General features: G+C 41.2%; 1 protein-coding gene across 1 annotated transcript in view; it reads right to left on the bottom strand.

Moving 5' to 3' along the window:
- Nucleotides 1–2,838: 2,838 nt before the first annotated feature.
- GDAP1L1 (ganglioside induced differentiation associated protein 1 like 1) overlaps nucleotides 2,839–19,358 on the bottom strand; it is a 61,012-nt gene continuing 44,492 nt past the window's right edge. The window contains exons 4-6 of the mRNA XM_087720415.1: nucleotides 12,384–12,481; nucleotides 10,072–10,186; nucleotides 2,839–4,166 (exon numbers count right to left, since the gene is read on the bottom strand). Coding sequence (XP_087576541.1) covers nucleotides 3,823–4,166; nucleotides 10,072–10,186; nucleotides 12,384–12,481 — 557 coding nt within the window. The 3' untranslated portion in view covers nucleotides 2,839–3,822. The remainder of the gene's footprint in view (nucleotides 4,167–10,071; nucleotides 10,187–12,383; nucleotides 12,482–19,358) is intronic.

Here is a 19,358-nt window from a genome sequence, read left to right on the forward strand (position 1 = left end):
AGTGTTAGGATTTTTTATTTTCCCTCTGAAGGAAAGTTCCCTCCTAATTAAAGCGCGGAACAGGTGCTTGGACTGCGGCTGCCTTCCAGGACCACTGCGGTTGAGGCACCACCGGGAGGCTCGTCAGCGGCGGCTGGTGAGCTCTGGGGGCAGGTAGGTAGGTTAGAGACCCCCCCCCCGAGATCACTGTTGGTGGTCTAATTTTAGAACAGAGGCTTTACTGAGCTCTCCGAACTGCCGACAGCTCCCCGGTGCGCTCCGAAGCTTGTGGTGGCCATTTTGGACAGAAAAAAAGCGGCACGCTTTATTCTCAAGCCGTTTGCTTTGCCGCAACCTGTTTTCCACAGCAGATCGCTGCTGGGATCTCGCTCTGGGGCTCCAGGCAGGTCCCCCCGTCCCCAGGAAGACTATTGAGAGCAGTTGCAAGGAGTTTGGCTTTCTCGGGCCATTCCTTGCTTTATCACAGCGCAGATCTGCAGCACCTTGGGACTTCCAATTTTGGCACCAAAAAAATTGCTCATTGTTATTGATCCCTGTCTCACCTCATTTTCCTCAGGACTTGGACTATATTAAAGGGCCCAGCATCCAAACTCTATCACGTACAGGGATTAATTACAACCAAGCTGTGATAGGACTGGAAGTGAACCATGGCCAGCAATAGTATGGCTGAAGTCAGTAATCAAACTGAGCCTACCTCTAACAAGCGCAGCAGGCCCAATTCTGCTGGTAAAGGGGACAGTGTAGGATACCCTGCAAAGGGGAAACAACCCAAAGCCAAGAAGGTCTCCAAGGCTGAAGAAAGGTTGGCTGAGAGGAGAGAAAAAGTCCTGGAGAGGCAGTTTCAAAGGGCAGTAAATGTCCAGGCACAAACTGTTCGAGATAGGGAACCACCACCGGCTCAGGTTCTTGCAGACCTTCCTAATCAACGGGAGGGATCTCCATCTCTGGCAGAAGAAGGGGACTTTGGCTTTTCATCCAATCCTCCCAGAGCATCTCCCAGGTCTCCTGTTTCATCCCTGGAAGAGGTGGATATGGAGGAGGCCTGCTCTCTAATGGGGGAGGAACTTCCCCTTTCTGGTCCTATTCCCGGGACCACTCCCGAGTTATACCAAGCTATGTAGGAGGTGGTTTCACAGGCGATATTGTAGGAGATTGCAGGTGACATCCAACAGCTGAGTCTTGCCTTGCCTCTCCGGAGCAGGGCCAGAGCTAAGGTGCTCACACTCAATCTACGGGAGCCTCCCCTCCTGCTTCCTTGGCTGCCAGCAAGGTGTCTGAGGATGAGGAGGGTGGGCAGGACACCCCCGATCTGTCAGAGGACAAGAATCCAGTTCCCGACGCCCCCGCCTTCTTGGGCTTATCAAGCCCTCAATGTTCAAGGCCATTCTGACCAAGGCTAGAGCTTTGTCCATTCAAATGGGACTTCCCACCCAATCCAACAAGAATGCCACTGAACAGGGTAGCAAGGAAACGGTTGGATCAGGGGATCCAGGCGCAGGTCTCTTTAAGGAGACCCCCCTCAGGAGCTGGTCCTGGCACCGCAACTGTTCCTGGATGTCATCCAGCGACAATGGGCCCAGCCTGGGTCGATGACTAATCCCAGTGGGGTGGATAAAAAGCTCTACTCTATGGAGAGTGGCATGGAGGATCTCCTGAAGCTTCCTCAAGTAGATGACCCCATAGTGGCACTAACCTCAAACTCGGTCCTTCCAGCCGATCTGCTGGAGGGACTCAAGGCGGAAGATCCAGCATTTCTACCAAAAATTAATAGCTTATTCCACAGAACGCAAGAAGTTATCCTCCCCAACTTCTGCCCGCACCCCAGTCATCCCAGGGAGCGCGTCTGGCACAAATTGGATGTGTGCCACGCTGTGCGGGTATACAAAAAGAGGAAAGCTTTTCGCAAGTCAGAATCGTTCTTTCTATCATTCCAGCCCACCTCCTGGGTAGGAAGGTATCATCTTCCACCATAGGATGTTGGCTGTGTGCTTGCATTAAGCTGGCTTACGAGCAACTATCCAGACCTGTTCCTCCTCGTATAACAGCACACTACATGAGAAGCGCTGCGACTATGGCCACTTGGGCCACTCAAGCGCCTATTGAAGAGGGTGGCTACCTGGTCCTCGCTGTCACCGTTCATTTAGAATTACAGACTGGACTCCTTTGCCTCTGCAGAGGCTTCATTTGGAAGGAGAGTCTTACAGCAGATCCTCGCGGGTCCTACTAACAGGACATTCCTTCTTCCCACCATGGGACTACATAGCTTGGGTATGTCCCAAGCAGCGCCTAGGAGAATGACTGTTGGCTTATCTGAATGGTCGTTCTCTAGGCACTGCGGGAGTGTCCAACCCCGCCCTGGGATCACCTGCGGTTGCGTGACTTATCACCTCCATGGCATAGACTTTTCTCCATACAGCATCCTTCTGGGTCTCATACCTTCGTTTTTTAAACTGAGCGTCTAAAGGGAGTAGGAGGCGTGGCTACACAAAATTTGAATTCAGTCCTTGGGCAGCAAGTTGAAGTTAACCCATGCTTGGACACTCCTGCAGCGCCTAGAGGATGACCATTCAGGTAAGCCAATGGTCAATTACAGAATCTGAATGACAGTACACATGGTCAAGATTTAATTTTGGGCTTATGATTATTCATTTATGCTGCTATTTTGACTATCTTTTAAACAGTCACTTTATAAAATTAAAATAAACTATTCTGCATTACTTATTTAAGAAGAATAAACTCTTTTGACAAAGTGCAGAAAGTCATTACTGCACATGTATACACGATTTATTTTTGGAAATGAATCAACTGATATAGACCACATTTAGAAATGTAAAGCTGTTACTCTTCCCATATGATTTATTTGAGTTCTCAGAAGTATTTTAAGCATGAATAGCATTGATGCTCATTATTCTTTCCAACATGCAAAAGGCACAATAAAGTGAGAAATATGATTTTTTTTTGTGCAAAGTGTTTTCTAATAAAAATACACTACAAGAAAAATAACTGAGGAAAAAGTCCCCAAAAAGGAGTGGGGTGTCAAATTTCTTGAAGATTATTTAGAATTAATGAAAACAATTATGTTCTTAAGAGTCCACAAAGGTTCCATTGGTGAAAGACACTTGGCAAATTCATGGAAACAAGCTGGAGACAAACTCCTTGATGAATCAGAATTTCATCTATGAAATTAAGTGCGGCAATCAGAGAAAACTAAAAGACATAATTAAAAATTAAAAAAATCAAGAGAATTCTAGTTAAATTCAAGTTAATTTAAAAAACCTTGATCCAAACAAATTAAAAATACAAAGAAAAAAACTCATCATTTTATGCTAAAACTTCACAAACTATTGTGATTCAACTCACTGCATCTGTTCTATTTGTTTTTTAATCCTTTTTTAAGCACAACACAAAAACAGCTTATAGAAAAGTCCTTGTTATTTGCATCTGTAAGGGAAATAATGTGCTATGTGATTGAAAAACCTGTGGAAAAATTTAGAAGCGCCACAGAATCCCATCTCTCAGTTTTGTAATTCATTTGCTAGTTGTTTCCTGGGGTGCTTGACTGCTAAAAGGCTGTTTTGTTCCACAGTGGGTATATAAACATACCCCACAATTTATAGATTTATAATACTGACACCTACAAAAAGTTGAATATTTTTGTTGACTTGCGTCCTTGCAGTATAGGTTTCCTACTTCTAGACTATGGAATGTTACATTAACAGTATAGTTATTCATATTGGTTTCAAATTTCATTATAGTTACTGAAGATTCATCATAGTTTCACACAGCACAGAGACATCAAACTAAACATCAAAACAGCCGGCACTAGATATATTTTTTCTTTAGATACCAATAAGCAAAATATCCCATCCCCCCTAGAGATCCCATGAGGAAAGAGGCCCCCAAAAAGGATGGAGGTTTCCGTTTGACCAGCCTGAATGCATTGGGTACCACTGCTGAGAGGAGAGTAGTATGGATGTCCCCCAAGACTTTCCTGAAAGCAAAACGTTTTTGTATCCTTTCAAAGAAGTTCTGTAGGTTGGGTCTGCTGCCATCTTCCCAGTATTTCTTTGAGAGTCCTAGGAACTTGAGGCGGTGTAACGTGGCTCCCAGCAAAACATCAGCCAAGGTGAATGCACATCCACAAAGCCAGAGTTCACATTTCTGCCCTGGAGAATGAAGCTACAATAATTATGTTGCATTGGAAGACATAAACCAAAATGCTGCAATTGACCCTTACTTCATTGGCTTTTGATGGGGACCAATTAAACTGTCTTCTAGTAATAGATCTCTGGCAACTATCTGATTCAATAGTTCATGAATTCTATCACTCCTTTTTGCATCTAAGTTGGGAGGGGGGATGAGCCAAGCATGATTGTGGGATATATTTTGCTGCTTGAAGAGCACTTGGCTGCAAACAGATTATTTTAATAGCTAGGATAGAAAATGCCATAAACATTCCCCTCTATCCCTGGTAATTTAAGCTCCATATATTAATTAACTAACAATTTGATACCTTTTAAAAGGACATTAAAATCAGAAGCTTTTGTAATTATCTACTTAATGTTAGTGCTACCCCAATTATGCATTTTAATCATTGTCAGTTCTTCAGTTTCAGAAATGTTAATGAACAAAGGGGAAATGGTTGCTGTCATATTTATATTCTGTCTTTTTACTAGAATGGGAAGGGGCTGACACAGTGATGTTACCAAAGAGAACTGCCAAATTTAATTAATTGCAGAAATTGCAGGTGTGGTTTGGGTGATCATATGCTCCAAGCCCTGACTTTTACAACGTATGTAGAAAGAAAATAGGACTTTGAGGACGTGGTCATAGCAGCCATCTTGATTTTTTTTATTCCCCCTACAGACACTTTAGTATCTTTTTTCCCCCTTTTTTGAAAAGTAAAATCAGATCATTAAGACATTTAAAGTCTTTACAGGCTATGTTCATTCTTATTTCATTCTGAAAACCTGGAAAATTTAAGCTGTCAAATTTGGGTGGCTTGCTTCCAAATTTCTCAGGAGGATATGTAGGAGCTCAAGATGACAGAGCAGGATCTTCCCTCATTTTAAGCTCAGCACAAGCCGCTCTCTAGAAAAAGATATGATAAAGCATTTTTTCCCTTTCCAGCTGCTCAGCTTCTCTTACAGCTAGTCCTCAACTTATAACCACAAATTAGCCCAAACTTTCTGTTGCTAAGGGAGAAAGTTGTTAAGTGAATTTTGCCCCACTATATGACTGTACTTCGCACACTTGTTAAGTTAATCACTGTAGTTGTTAAGTTAGTGACATGGTTGTTAAGTGAACCCAGCTTCCCTCTGATTTTGCTTGTCAAAAGCTCACAAAAGGTGATCAAAAGATTCCGGGACAATGCAAGCATCATAAATATGAGCCAGTTGCCAAGCAGATGAATTTTGATCATGTGACCATAAGGATGCTGCAATGGTTGTAAGGTGTGAAAAAATGGTCATAAGTCACTTTTTCAGTGTCGAAACTTTGCATGGTCACTAAGTGATATCTGTACTTCCAACCATGCATATAATTAAGCAGTCTACAGCTGCACCATTGGTAGTCTTTAAAAACCATGAAACCATCTGCCTTGAACATCTTTATGGTAGTCAATGATAGCTGGAGCATTATGGATTGAAGGGCAATAAAAGAGGAATAATCATAACAAACCCTTAACACTTGCTATTTCATTTTTATTAACCAATTATGGTTCTCCAAATTAATTTCCAGCTGCTCAACCCTATTCATGATCAGTTTTAAGCATTCACAGTAAATGCCTGAAGAAATTAAGCATTAAAAGAATGCTTAATCAGATGAAGCAGGTGCATTCAGCCAACATGCTCAGTTTGATTAACATGAAACTCTTTTTGTGGTTTAGCCAACCTGTTTGGTGACTTTATATTTTAGTTTGTTTGCAACCCTCAAATGGATTAATTCATGGGTGAAATCCAGCAGGTTCTGACAGGTTCTGGAGAACCGGTAGCGTAAATTTTGAGTAGTTTGGAGAACCGGGAAATGCCACCTCTGGCTGGCCCCAGAGTGGGGTGGGAATGGAGATTTTGCAGTATCCTTCTCCTGCCCACCAAACTACACCCACCAAGCCACACCACACACACCAAGCAATGCCCACAGAACCAGTAGTAAAAAAAATGAATTTCACCACTGGATTAATTCAATACACAAGGCACTATGTACCATGAAAATATATTCAATATTCAAGTCTTGAAAACTTCAGCTTAACTGATCTGGATAAACTGGCATTTAATTCACCTTTTTGCCCTGGTTTTTATTCTGATTGTGAGTAGTTTGAATTTGACTTTAGACTTGTTCTTTTATTCTTTGGATTGTAATAATATACAGTAAACACTAATATTCAGAGGAACCAAAAATATTGAAATAATCCTTGGTATTTATATGTTATCTAAATAATTTTATTTCCCTGGATGAAAGATATGGATTTAAAATATTGAACCATACTTTGGGAACACCTGCCTCTAGGGCATGATGTTAGTTAGAAACTAGACACCTCTCCATCTCTTCCATGTCTTTTCTGAATTTCCACAGATCTGTAGCAGGTGCAATCTGGTCTATAGTTAAAAATCAACAGCTCTCAGTCATAATAATTAATGTATGCTGCCAAGGAAGCTATTTTATTTACAAGTGTGTAAAATGTTCTATTCTAAACTAACTTTTCAGAACATGATTTTGTCCCTCTTTCTCTACCTCCTACATCATACCATGTCCATAATAATAGTTAGTTGGTTGCCTCTCATTATAGTGGTTGACACTTGGACCTGCAGCTGACAGGCATCTCGCTGTGAAAGAAGTAGAAGCAGTTTGAGCTCTACAGACTCTGATGACTTTTAAAATTACACAGATTTCCTTTCTGCCCATCAGCACTGACAGGTGCAGAAATTAGAAATGCCATACTGTATTTCAGTAGAGAAGAAAGGACAACCATAAGGAGCCACTTCCTTTTTCTAGAAGGCTGCTAAAAACCTCAAGGGCACCAGTTCTCTGCTGTATGAGTAGTGATTCGTGCTAAGATTTTTTTCCCCTTGGGGAGGAGAATAGAAGGAGATCATTCAAAGTGTGATTGGGTTTTTAAAAAAGGATTGTCTGGATCAGCATTTTTCATTTAAGGGAGTAAAACTGATCAGTTAAGATAAAATCCCAAACACTAATATTTTGAGTTACTGGACTGTTGATTTCAGTGGAGAGAAAGAAAATGCAGTCAGGTAGGATGCTATGAGATGAAAATCTGGATGATCAAATGAATATTTTGTTCAGAGGTTTACAAAGATCTGCACATTCCCAAATGAAAGAAGAATCCAGGTGTTCTCCCTAGTTCATAAAGAGAACCTTTGACTTTTAGCAGAAAAGTAGACTAGAAAAACCACTCTGCTTAATTTCTTCAGTGCACCATTTTGGGCTTTTTTTTTCAGAGAACTCCAGATATTTGAGGGCAAATTACGGATTATTAGATCACAGGTGGCAGCTCTAGATGACCATGGTTATCTCAGCAGGGTGTATCCTAGTTAGGTCTTGGAGATGGAGAACTATCTGGGGAAAAAAAGACCATTCAGGAAGGGATAACATCCATAACACTTCTAAGAAAACTGCAAGTGTGCAGTCACTAGAAATAGAACTTGACCCAAGGCCCTCCTTAACCAACCCTAGCATTTTGGAATGATTTAAAACTGAGATTTTACAAACTAGATTGGGCAAAATATGGAATAAAATCAATGGTGACTATTTAAATCCCTTTAAGAATTGTAGATGATGCTGTTCTCTTCACACAAGACCCAGAAGAGCTACAAAGACATATACAAGAGCTGCACAAAGCAGAAGAACCATTTGACTTAAAAGCAAACCTGAAAAAGAATCAGGTTATGTTTAATAAATTCACCAAAGAAAGAAAAATGTGTATATATGGAGAACTAGACGTAGTGGACCACTACATATACCTTGGCCAATGGATCTCAATGGAAGCTGATACAATAAAGGAAATTTAAAGGCATGTTAAATGTGATTGGCAGGCATTTGGCAAGCTAAGCATAATTTTCAAAAACAACCTCCCCCTATGCCCGAAGAGAAAAGTTTTCAATCAGTGTGTGCTATCTGCTCCAACACATGCCAGTGAAACATGGACACTAAACTCATAATCTATACAAAAGCTAAGAGTGGCACAAAGTGCCATAGAAAGATACATGCTCACCATTAAAAGACAAGATAGAAAGACCTGCAGATGGATTAGAAAACAAACAAAAGTATACAATATCAAGAGAGTAAAAAAATGGAAGTGGGCTAGTTGCATAACAAGAAGAACTGATGGTAGTTGGACCAATGGATCCCAGTTGATAAAAAGCATCTACAAAAGAGACCTAAAACAAGAAGAGTTGATGACATCAGCAAGTATTGCAGACCCGATTGGCAAAAGAAAGCTCAGGACTGTATTGATTGGAAACATGGAAGAGGCCTTCATCCTGCAGTGGATCGACAATAACTAAAATGATGATGATAAAACAGATTAGCTGGAAAGCAAACAGTCTGCTAAAAATGCACAGAGATCTCATAGACATTGTGGGCCCTTCCTAAAATAATTAGCTTTTATAAGACACCTTCTAAACCTAATGTTCCAATTTTGTTGCCCAGATCCCTTCAACAAAATAGTTGGCAGATATCCTTCATATACTATGTTCAAAAAGGATGAAAAGAAGACCTGGGCAACTTGATGTTAACACCAGGCTAAATTCTGTAACAGATTTTTAAGTACTTGGTTTAGAATAATTCAGAAAAGAATGAATTGCTTGGCAGTACTCAAAATGATTTTACTAAGAACAAGTCATGCCAAATTAATTTGATTGACCAATTTAGAGGACACGGTGTTCCAAGCAAAGCATCTGACAAAGTTTCCCAGGAGATTCTAATAGCTAGTATAGCAAAACATGGGCCTGACTATTCCACTGTGGATATAGAGCTGGTGAAACAATTCAGTAGCTTTGCATTAAATGGAAAAGAGATGATGAATGACATAGGGCTCCGTTCTAGCCTCTGTACAGTTCAGCAAATGTATAAATGACTTGGAAAAAGTGATAGAAAATAAGAATATAAATTTGCAGATAACATGATTAGAAATTGTGCTATTGGAATAACAAACACTTGGGAGGATATTATCAAAGTGCAGAAGGATTTTGACAAAGTGAAATGTTGAATAGAATTTATTTAATTTTAACAGGAACTAAACAATACGTGATGTATTTGTGGGGAAAAAATCCTAGTGTACCTTAAGAAAAGCAAAAAGTCAAGATTAGATTTGTTGGATACTGGATGGAAGCAAATAAATTTCATAAATAAAGATTAAAATATATTATCATATCTCTTTCTCCATACGGCATTGCTCATTGTTCAGACCACACCTAGAATAATGTCCCAGTTAAATATCATTTTATGTCTCCAATGAAATCTCATTTTAAGAAGATTGATAAATTGATCAGTTGATAATTATATTAGCACAAGTGTGCATGTCTTAGTTAATTGTATATTTTGTGCAATTAAAATATATAAAAGGTTATTACACAACAGATCACTGTGATCTATACTACTGTGTGCATATATATGTATGGCTGTGTTTGTGTATGTTCCATCATAACTTTGGAACACCTTGAGCAATTTCAACCAAACTTTAGTACACAGATGACTTACTCTCTGGAAACAAATTCTGTGGCGGTAAGACACGCCTAACACTCCTTGGAGTGTGTGTTTTGTTAAGATACAGCCTGTTGTGCCTTAAAATGGATCTACTGTGCTACCATAAAGTGGCTTCTATTGTACAGCGCAGCGGAATTGCAGCTTCACAGTATTCCGCACGGGGGTGTCCTCTGATAAGGGGGAAAATCCAACATTAGAAATGTTTGCCTGGGCATTTTCTCCCTGTAAATAAATACCTGGGCAACGCCAGGCTATCAGCTAGTAGATGAAAAAGTTAAACAAGTATCAGAAACTTCTACAAGTCACCAGAGAGAATCTAGGAAATAATGTTCAAATGAACATAATGCATACCTTGATATTCAATTTTTCTCTTCTCCAGTTCAGCTTCAATTTGATCTAGCACCATTCCCAGATCTCCCAGGATTTTCTTCAGATAGTTCACATTGTCGTGCTCCAGAATTTTGGCCTAAATGAAAATAACAAAGGCCTTACTAAAAAAAAAAAAAAAAAAAAGCTTGCACAGTAATGAATATCCAATTGGATGTAGGAGATTTGTTTTTTAAAAAAGGAAATCTGTTATTAAAATAGCTTTAATAGAAAGAGATGCAGCTGGTTAGGTTTACAAATTATCCAACAATGAAAGCAGCCTTAGCCTGCTGATTCTTGCACACTCTGTAGCTGTTTGTAATCTGCATGACCCGTCAAAACCGCGTTCCACAAAAGCGCGGTCGACGAAATCGTGTATGTGACGTCATCACAACGCGACGAAAAAGATCGAAAAATTGAAATAAAAATTAAATTACAGCAAGCCGATTCACATAAAGGTAAGCGTTAGGTTAAGGGTTAGGGTTAGGTTAAGGGTTAGGGTTAGGTTTAGAGCGTTAGCGTTACGTTTAGCGTTAGGTTAAGGATTAGCGTTAGGTTTTTCGTTAGGTTAAGGGTTAGGTTTAGGGTTAGGTTAAGGGTTAGGTTTAGGGTTAGGTTTAGGGTTAGGTTTGGGGGGGTTAGGGGAAGGTTTTCGCTTTATTTTTACATTTTTCGATCTTTTTCGTCGCACTGTGATGACGTCACATACGCGCTTTCATCGACCGCGATTTTGTCGTCCGCGGTTTTGTGATAGAACCGTAATCTGTGGTCTGGAAGGCTAGGAATACAATGAAGAGTCAGCTTCTTACTAGATTGGGAGACTCAAATGGAAAAGTGCTTTCCTCCCAAAGACAGGATAGCAATAGCAATAGCACTGAGACTTATAGTATATACCGCTTCACAGTGCTTTATAGCCCTCTCTAAGCGGTTTACAGAGTCAGTGTATTGCCCCCAACAATCTGGGTTCTCATTTTACCAACCTTGGAAGGATGGAAGGCTGAGTCAACCTTGAGCCTAGTGAGATTCGAACTGGCAAATTGAAGGCAGCTTGCAGTCAGCAGAAGTAGCTTGCAGTACTGCATTCTGACCACTGCGCCACCATGGCTCAAATCTCATTTTTGGTTTATGCTGATGTTTTGCTTTCTTCCAGCAACTGCACTGAAGTCCAGAGAGTATTTCTGAAACAGTTTCTCCCATGTATGAATGCATGGATTTTTATTTTTTTAAAAAAATTATCATTGCTCACAATATTTGTCAGTATAGGATGAATATATACATAGAGAGAATATCAAGTAGAAAAATATAAAAGACCAATACCCCTATAAGAATTTTAACATAGCCACTTCTTCCATTCTATCACTTTTCTTTTTCAAAAACAATTTTAATAATGCAGAAGCCATTGTTGCCTTGGCATTCAACCACTATCTCTTTTTAAAGTAGTCCTTGAGTTACAATAGTTCATTAGTGACCATTCAAAGTGACATGACTGTTTTTCACACCGACGACTTTTGCAGCATCCTCATAGTCATGTAGTCAAAATTCAGATGCTTGGCAATTGATTCATATTTATGATGTTCACCTTTTGCAACCTTCTAACAAGCAAAGTCAATGGAGAAACCAGATTCACTTAACATTCTTAATAACTTAAAACTGCAGTGATTCACTTAATAACTGTGGCAAGAAAAGGTCATAAACTGGGGCAAAACTCACAACAATTATCTCACTTAACAACATAAATGTTGGGCTAAATTTTGGTCATACGTTGAGGCCCCCTGTATTTATCTTAGTTCTTTTTCAGATCAGTCAAGGTAGGAACATTGTTTTCTATTAAGGGGAAGTGATGTGAAAGTTAAAAGATAAAAGAAACAGGGGTGCTAAAGTATGAATAGATGATGTCTGCTCCATTAATTAATTCAATTATATATTATTAATGCGGGAAAAGTAGTGAGAGCCACATACAAATTATTCATAATCATTACATCAATTCATTCTAGTACAGATTCTTAATTAAATGTGATGAGTTTTGTCTATTGCAGATGAATCAATAGACAGTCTGGCTACCTGCTCAATTTAAGTTCGCCCCAGGGGACCATTGTTTATCTCATGTATCCCACTGCCTTTTTCACAGCCTTGGAGCACCATCCACCTTCTTGGAATCTCTCTGGGTGAGAATAGGAAGTTCGTGGGAAATGTCCAATGGTTAGTGGAAATTAGACTGAAGTCAATATCTGTATCCATCCCATACTTCTATAGTGTTTCCATATCTTATAATAAAACCCTTCTTGTGCTTGTCTCACCATAAGTTTCTTCTGTTTGGAAAGGTATGGTTCCGTTAGTTGTGCATCATCATCATCATCCAACTTCATCAGATCTGAGCTGGCATTAACTAAATGTCCTAAAGAGAAGAAAATATAAATGGTTTGCATGCCTGTGGCAGAGATATACTCCCATCAGAGTGGTGTCTTATTGGTAGTAGAAACCTCATTCTTTTACAAAACTGTTACATTTGTTTTATTAACCGCACTAAAGAAATGATAACAATAAGATGAATGAAGGATCAAGGAGTAAAATAGATTTCCTTTAAGGTTGAAGATATTATGTTTTGCCCATATTTTGTAGCTGGATTTTTGAAAGATCAGACACAGAGTAAATGTTTTGCATACAAGTGAGTGGGGCAAACTCACTTGATAAATGTTTCACTTAGCAACATAAATTTTGGGCTCAATTGTGGTCATAACTCAAGGAATATCTGCAATGAATTTCAATTCTATTACATTAGAGAACACAATTTGATGCAAATGTCTGAAGAGACTTTGAGAACTACATCAAGGTGTTCAGGTTGTACATCCCTGTTCCAGATCATAATCTGGTTATTTCTGAGTCTGTTCAATTTTGATTGTTTGTGAGTGCTGGTGTTATGTCATATTTTAGATTAGTATTTTTAAAGGAAAAGAGAAAGCATTTATAGTCTCCCATAATCATCTCTCAGTTATGGTGGAATTAAATCAGGCATACTTCCTGGCAGATTTTTCTGACCTAGGCTTCCTGAGAAAGTAAAAAGCACATGCTTAGTCCCAAAAACCCTCTTTTTATTTCAATGACTGTGAATTATGTTCATTCACAGCCCGTAATGAGTCACAAATAGTTTGTAAAGAGTCTGACAGAAGTCTGCCAAAGTCTTTCAGGATAAGGCTGATAAGCACCCACCTTTATCTCCTTTGAAACACTGCTAAACATGTAATTGGCAATTAGCTTTGCAAGGCAACACAGTGCACAGAGTGAAAACAGAACTTAAATTTAAACAGAATTTAAACTGACCAGAACAAACAAAATTGCTTCCTGCAAATGCTCACAAGCCTTTGCACTTCCTTTATGTCTTATGGGAGGGGCCAATCATCTCCCAGCCTTATTCTCAAGTTGTTCCTTTTGTCTTAACTGTTTTTGCCTTCTGGCAGCTCTGCGCATGCACACACTGGGAACAGACTACACCTGTTCCTCTGCCTCGCTGATGTCCGACTCAGGAGGCTCTGAAAGCAGAATATAACTCCCAGATGGCCCTGCCCCCCTCTCTGCCTCTGACGCAGAGTCCTTGTCTGAGCCTTCCCCAGACTCCAGGACTGGCCCATGTTCCTCCCCAACCTCCTCACTGTCCGACTCTGCTGCCAGCTCCGCAGGCCACTGGCGGACCACAACACAGATAATAATCAATATCCCAAAGCATATCCATAAACCCACAGGGAGCTAATGCAAAGGTTTAAAAAAAATAGCTTCACAGGACTATGGCTGAATGCTCCAACCAGAAAACTTGGCAGTTTTGTTTTGATTAATTAATTGTGATTCCTGCTAACATGAACCTTTCAGCTATATGGTTCTGTGATTTCCAGAGCTCCAAGCTAGCGTAAGAAAAGCCAACCTGTAATTCTTGAGAGTTGTGGTCATGATACTTCTACAGACACTAGGTTGAGGCAAACTATCTAAGGTTGATAAAATCATGAGTTTAAAATCATAAAATCATACATTTGAAATCTTACTGGCAAATTTATCAAGACATAAATGAGACCTACTTCAAGGGAAAGGCCAATTTTGAGCAAATGCATTAGCAGTACTCTTTTTAATCTAAATTAAATAGTGGATACATTATACCAATAATGATCTGTGTTCATTCTTTTCCCATCTTGACATTTCACCTCCCTTAGGTAATCACTTTTAATTATCACAGCATCATGGGCTCAGCAAAAGCCATGCTTGAACTATAAATCAATCTCTTAGTTGCTCTTTATATCTAGCACAGCCAAAGTAATTAACCTTCTACAGCAGTTCATTTGTTCTTTTTTTTTATAGAAGATTTTACTGGACAAATGAGGCCATAATTTGCAGTGTAGCCTCATATTATCTATGATTTAAAAGGTCACAACAAAAAGAAAGGGGGCATATTATTTTTAAAAATGGCAGCTTCACTTTCAAGAAATGTTTGGGGCTACAGTTTGAGAACATGTGGATGTTTCAAGGTATATGGTTGGAATCTTGATGATCTGATAGTTTGAAGACCTTAGAGTTAATCTTCCTCCACTGCATCTAATATTATTTGGCTTGGAAACAGACTTGTCAATGAAAAAAAAAAAGTAAAATGAAAATAAGTAATGCATCATGGCTCTTGAGATTGAGGTGATTGAAGAGGTTTCTGATACATTTGAATATAGTTTTGTGTAGTACTGTCAGGAAATTCAGTTTGCATGCAGAAATGTGGATACAATTGCAAGATAAACCGTGGCTAGATTTGTTCCTCTATATCAGTGGTTCTCAACCTTCCCAATGCCGCAACCCTTTAATACAGTTCCTCATATTGTGGTGACCCCCAACCATAAAATTATTTTTGTTGCTACTTCATAACTGTAATTTTGCTACTGTTATGAATCGTAATGTAAATATCTGATATGCAGGATATATTTTCATTATTACAAATTGAACATAATTAAAGCATAGTGATTAATCTGCCAATCTTGGTTTGGGAGAAGATCAGCCAGGCTGGGATTTTCCAGGATAAAACGACCTCCTTGCCTGCTTCCAGCAGCAGTTCGTGGTTTACATGAGTTTCACTTTGTTAATTTTACTTTTTTTACATTCCTTTCCCCACCCACCCACCCAGTTTTTCTTTCTTTCTTTCTTTCTTTCTTTCTTTCTTTCTTTCTTTCTTTCTTTCTTTCTTTCTTAACACAGATTAAGAAGTTGCCCTTTAAATGGGATTTTAAACGGAGGCTTAAGCTACATCGAACTGTATTCCGAGTGGAATTCCTCAGGACGGAAGGAATGGGTGGCCAGGTCCTGTCCTCCCCTCCAACCTCTCCTGCCAGCCCTTCCCAGGGCCCAAAAAGCCTCCGAGCTCAATTTAGCCTGCAGGATAGGACTGGTGGCAGGGGCGGCAAAGGCAGCGTCCAGGCCCAAGGCGGATTGAATCCTGGCATACACCTGCCTGGGCAAGAGCCCGTCCCGCCGGCTGAAGCTGGTGGCTCGACTGCTCTCTCCGGGTGCCTTCAAGCCCTTGTGCAGGCAGCTGGGCTGAAGCGGCACTGCCGACCGCACTTGCTTCGAATGTACGTCGGAGCTGAGGCTGATCCGCTACCCAGAAGAACCTGTCTCTTTCCCCTTCAGCGCCTTGGCCTTTCCTGGCGTGGAGACTGGGCGGGGCAGCGTCTGGGTTGTGCCTGGAGCAGGGAGGAGGCTGCTTCGCCACCTGGCGCTCTTCATGCACCTGCCGCTTCAGGACGCACTCCTGAGCATGGCCGACGCCGGTGGAGGTGGATGGTCTTAGGTGACCTCTGTGAAAGGTTCGTTCAACCCCCAAAGTGGTGGCGACCCACATGTTGAGAACCACTGCTCTATATGGTTACTCATTTACATTACTTGACCATTTTGAAAGCATCCAATTCATTTTCTATGAATTTTTCTGTAACCAAAAGAAGCAACAGACTTGGATGAATCCTGAAGCTTGCAGAATTTTAAATAAATTCTAAGAAAAGGCAAATCAAAAACAGTTCAGTGAGAATTGAACAAACTGAGAATGCTCAGTAATTATTGGGGGGGGGACCAGAAAATTGGGGATAAGGATAGAATAGAGCAGGCTCAAAGAGGACTGCAACATTTTGTTGAAGAATCCTCTTGTAATATTAAAAGGAGAGATTTAAATAAACATAATAGTCTTACATTTAGTTGCTGCATTTGCAGTAGGTGTCACTGCAACAAACAAAATGCAATCAGAATACGACCTTCATTCACCTCACATTTAGGATTTCAAATTATGTTCCCAAACATTTCCTGTAGCATATCTGATTGCAATTTCACCCACAGCAAATCAATAGTTTAAATAGGGCTTTCCTTCTTTCAATATGCGTGCAGACAAATATTTTACTAATTGCAAATTCTACTGTGTAAAATATCCATGCCTACAAATGAAGGAAATATATGCTTAGTCAGGATTCAATAGATGGTTTCATAATAATATCACATTTAGTGATATTTAGAGAAGCAATTCATTGCTTTAATTAAAAGTTCTTTATATCTTCTATTGTGTGATTCTCTCTTAATGCTGACTGAAGTAGACTATTTGCAGAACAATGTCTCAGTAGCTTTGGAGCTAAGTATATGTTCCTCTTCTCTTTAATTTCTATTGATCTGTCAGACTGGATTAGAACTGAGGCTATTTTTCTGACAAACCTCTAGTGCTGTGGCTTTCACAATTGCCCTCAACTTTTTTTTTTTATGAATGGGTTTTGACAACAAAACGACTAGGAATAGATTCACACATTCTAACAACAATTGGCATTAAAAAGGAGAAGAAGGGGAAGTTGTTCAAAGTAGCTTTGCTTCCAACCAGCATCTAGTGAGATGCTGTAGTACACCTGATAATCGCAAATCATCAAGTAAAGTAATGAATTAGAAAGTGAGGCTGTTGTATTTGTTTTAAAAAGTAGCCATCTAATTCAAAAAAGACATTTGTGTTTAATGGAGACACTTAGTTGCTGGACTGAAGAACAACGATAAATATCTAACATAAGGAAAGGTAAAGAAAAAATGTGAATAATGCACTGGAAATGAACATAAATTACTTAAATCTTAGACAAACAGGTCATGCTCAGACTATCTATCTTTCCCTTCTTTCTGCCCAACTGCTTTTGGCAGCTTTTTAAACTTCAGTGATCTTTGGAGAAGTGAAAATAATTCTGACTTTAGATAAGGACTGGCCAGCAGTATCATTAACCTGGGGTTACATTATACTTTGATTTTTTATTTAGTTGCTATTGGTGGCTATTTAAAGTGATATGGCAAGGAAGAGGCCTGGAGCCGCCTTTGGTAGAAAACATTGCCTGAAAGTAAATGGTGCCCGGCAGATCCTGGGGAGTTCTGTGCTTACAGGGGCAACCATGCTGAGGCTCATACGCCTTGGAGAATAGCACGAGGTGGACTTTTTAAAAACATGTTTTATTTATTATTTTTAGATTTAGATTTAGATTTTATTAACATTTGTAGGCCGCCTTTTTCCCTGAGGGGACTCAGGGCGGCTCACATAAAATCAGGGGGGAGGGGAAGTACAAACAGTGACATAAACACATATAATAAAAATAATAAGCAACATACATTCATCATTCGGGAGGGGCAACTATCCTTGTCCCCAGGCCTGACGGGCTAGCCAGTTCTTAAGGGCTGTGCGGAAGGCCTGGACGGTGGTGAGGGTACGAATCTCCACGGGGAGTTCGTTCCAAAGGGTCGGGGCTACTACTGAGAAGGCCCTCCTCCTTGTAGTTGCCAGCCGACACTGGCTGGCCGATGGAATACGGAGGAGGCCCAATCTGTGTGATCTAATTGGTCGCAGGGAGGTGATTGGCAGGAGGCGGTCTCTCAAGTATCCAGATCCACTCCCATGCAGGGCTTTATGAGTGACTAATAGCACCTTGAAGCGCATCCGGAGATCGACAGGTAGCCAGCGCAGCTCGCGGAGGATAGGTGTTATGTGGGTGAACCGAGGTGCACCCACAATCACTCGCGCGGCCGCGTTCTGTACCAGCTGAAGACGCCGGATGCTCTTCAAGGGCAGCCCCATGTAGAGCACATTGCAGTATTCCAGCCTAGAGGTCACAAGGGCCCGAGTGACTGTTGTGAGTGCCTCCCGATTCAGGTAGGGTCGCAACTGGCGCACCAGGCGAACCTGGGCGAATGCCCCCCTAGTCACAGCCGTCAGGTGGTGGTCAAACGATAGCTGTGGATCTAGGAGGACTCCCAAGTTGCGAACCCTCTCTGAGGGGTATAGAATTTGACCCCCCAGCCTGAGTGATGGAATATTGGTGGAATCTTTGGGAGGGAAACACAACAGCCACTCGGTCTTTTCTGGGTTGAGCACAAGCTTGTTAACCCTCATCCAGTCCATAACGGCCTCGAGGCCCCGGCTCATCACGTCTGCCGCTTCATTGAGTTGGCACGGGGCGGACAGATACAACTGGGTATCGTCCGCATATTGATGGTATCTGATCCCGTGCCTGTGGATGATCTCTCCCAGCGGTTTCATGTAGATGTTGAATAGTAGGGGGGATAAGACCGAGCCCTGAGGCACCCCATATGTTAGGGGCCTAGGGGACGATCTCTGCCCCCCCACTAACACCGACTGCGACCTGTCCGAGAGATAGGAAGAGAACCACCGCAATACGGTGCCTCCCACTCCCACCTCCCGCAGTCGTCGCAGAAGGATACCATGGTCGATGGTATCGAAAGCCGCTGAGAGGTCAAGGAGAACCAGGATGGAGGAAAGTCCTCCATCTCTGGCTCTCCAGAGATCATCGGTCAATGCGACCAAAGCGGTTTCTGTGCTGTAACCGGGTCTGAAGCCTGACTGGAAGGGGTCGAGATAGTTTGCTTCCTCCAAGGACCGTTGGAGCTGAAAGGCCACCACCTTCTCAACAACCTTCCCAAGGAAGGGAAGGTTGGAGACTGGGCGGTAGTTATTAAGGACAGCTGGATCCAAAGATGGCTTCTTTAGGAGGGGTCTCACCACCACCGCTTTCAGTGCAGCGGGGAAGTTCCCCTCCCGAAGAGAGGCGGTCACAACCGCCTGGATCCAGCCTCGTGTCACCTCACTGCTGTTAGTAACCAGCCATGAGGGACACGGGTCCAGTACGCAGGTGGAGGCACTTACAGCCCTCATGGCCTTGTCCACATCCCTGGGGGTAACATCCTGAAACTCAACCCAGAGATGTTCCATCTGATCCTCTTGTGCCTCGGCTGGA

This window comes from Thamnophis sirtalis, unplaced genomic scaffold (assembly GCF_051295495.1).
Source record: "Thamnophis sirtalis isolate CommonGarterSnake01/CBP01778 unplaced genomic scaffold, rThaSir2_p1.2 scaffold_7, whole genome shotgun sequence".
NCBI classification, from domain to species: Eukaryota; Metazoa; Chordata; class Lepidosauria; order Squamata; family Natricidae; genus Thamnophis; species Thamnophis sirtalis.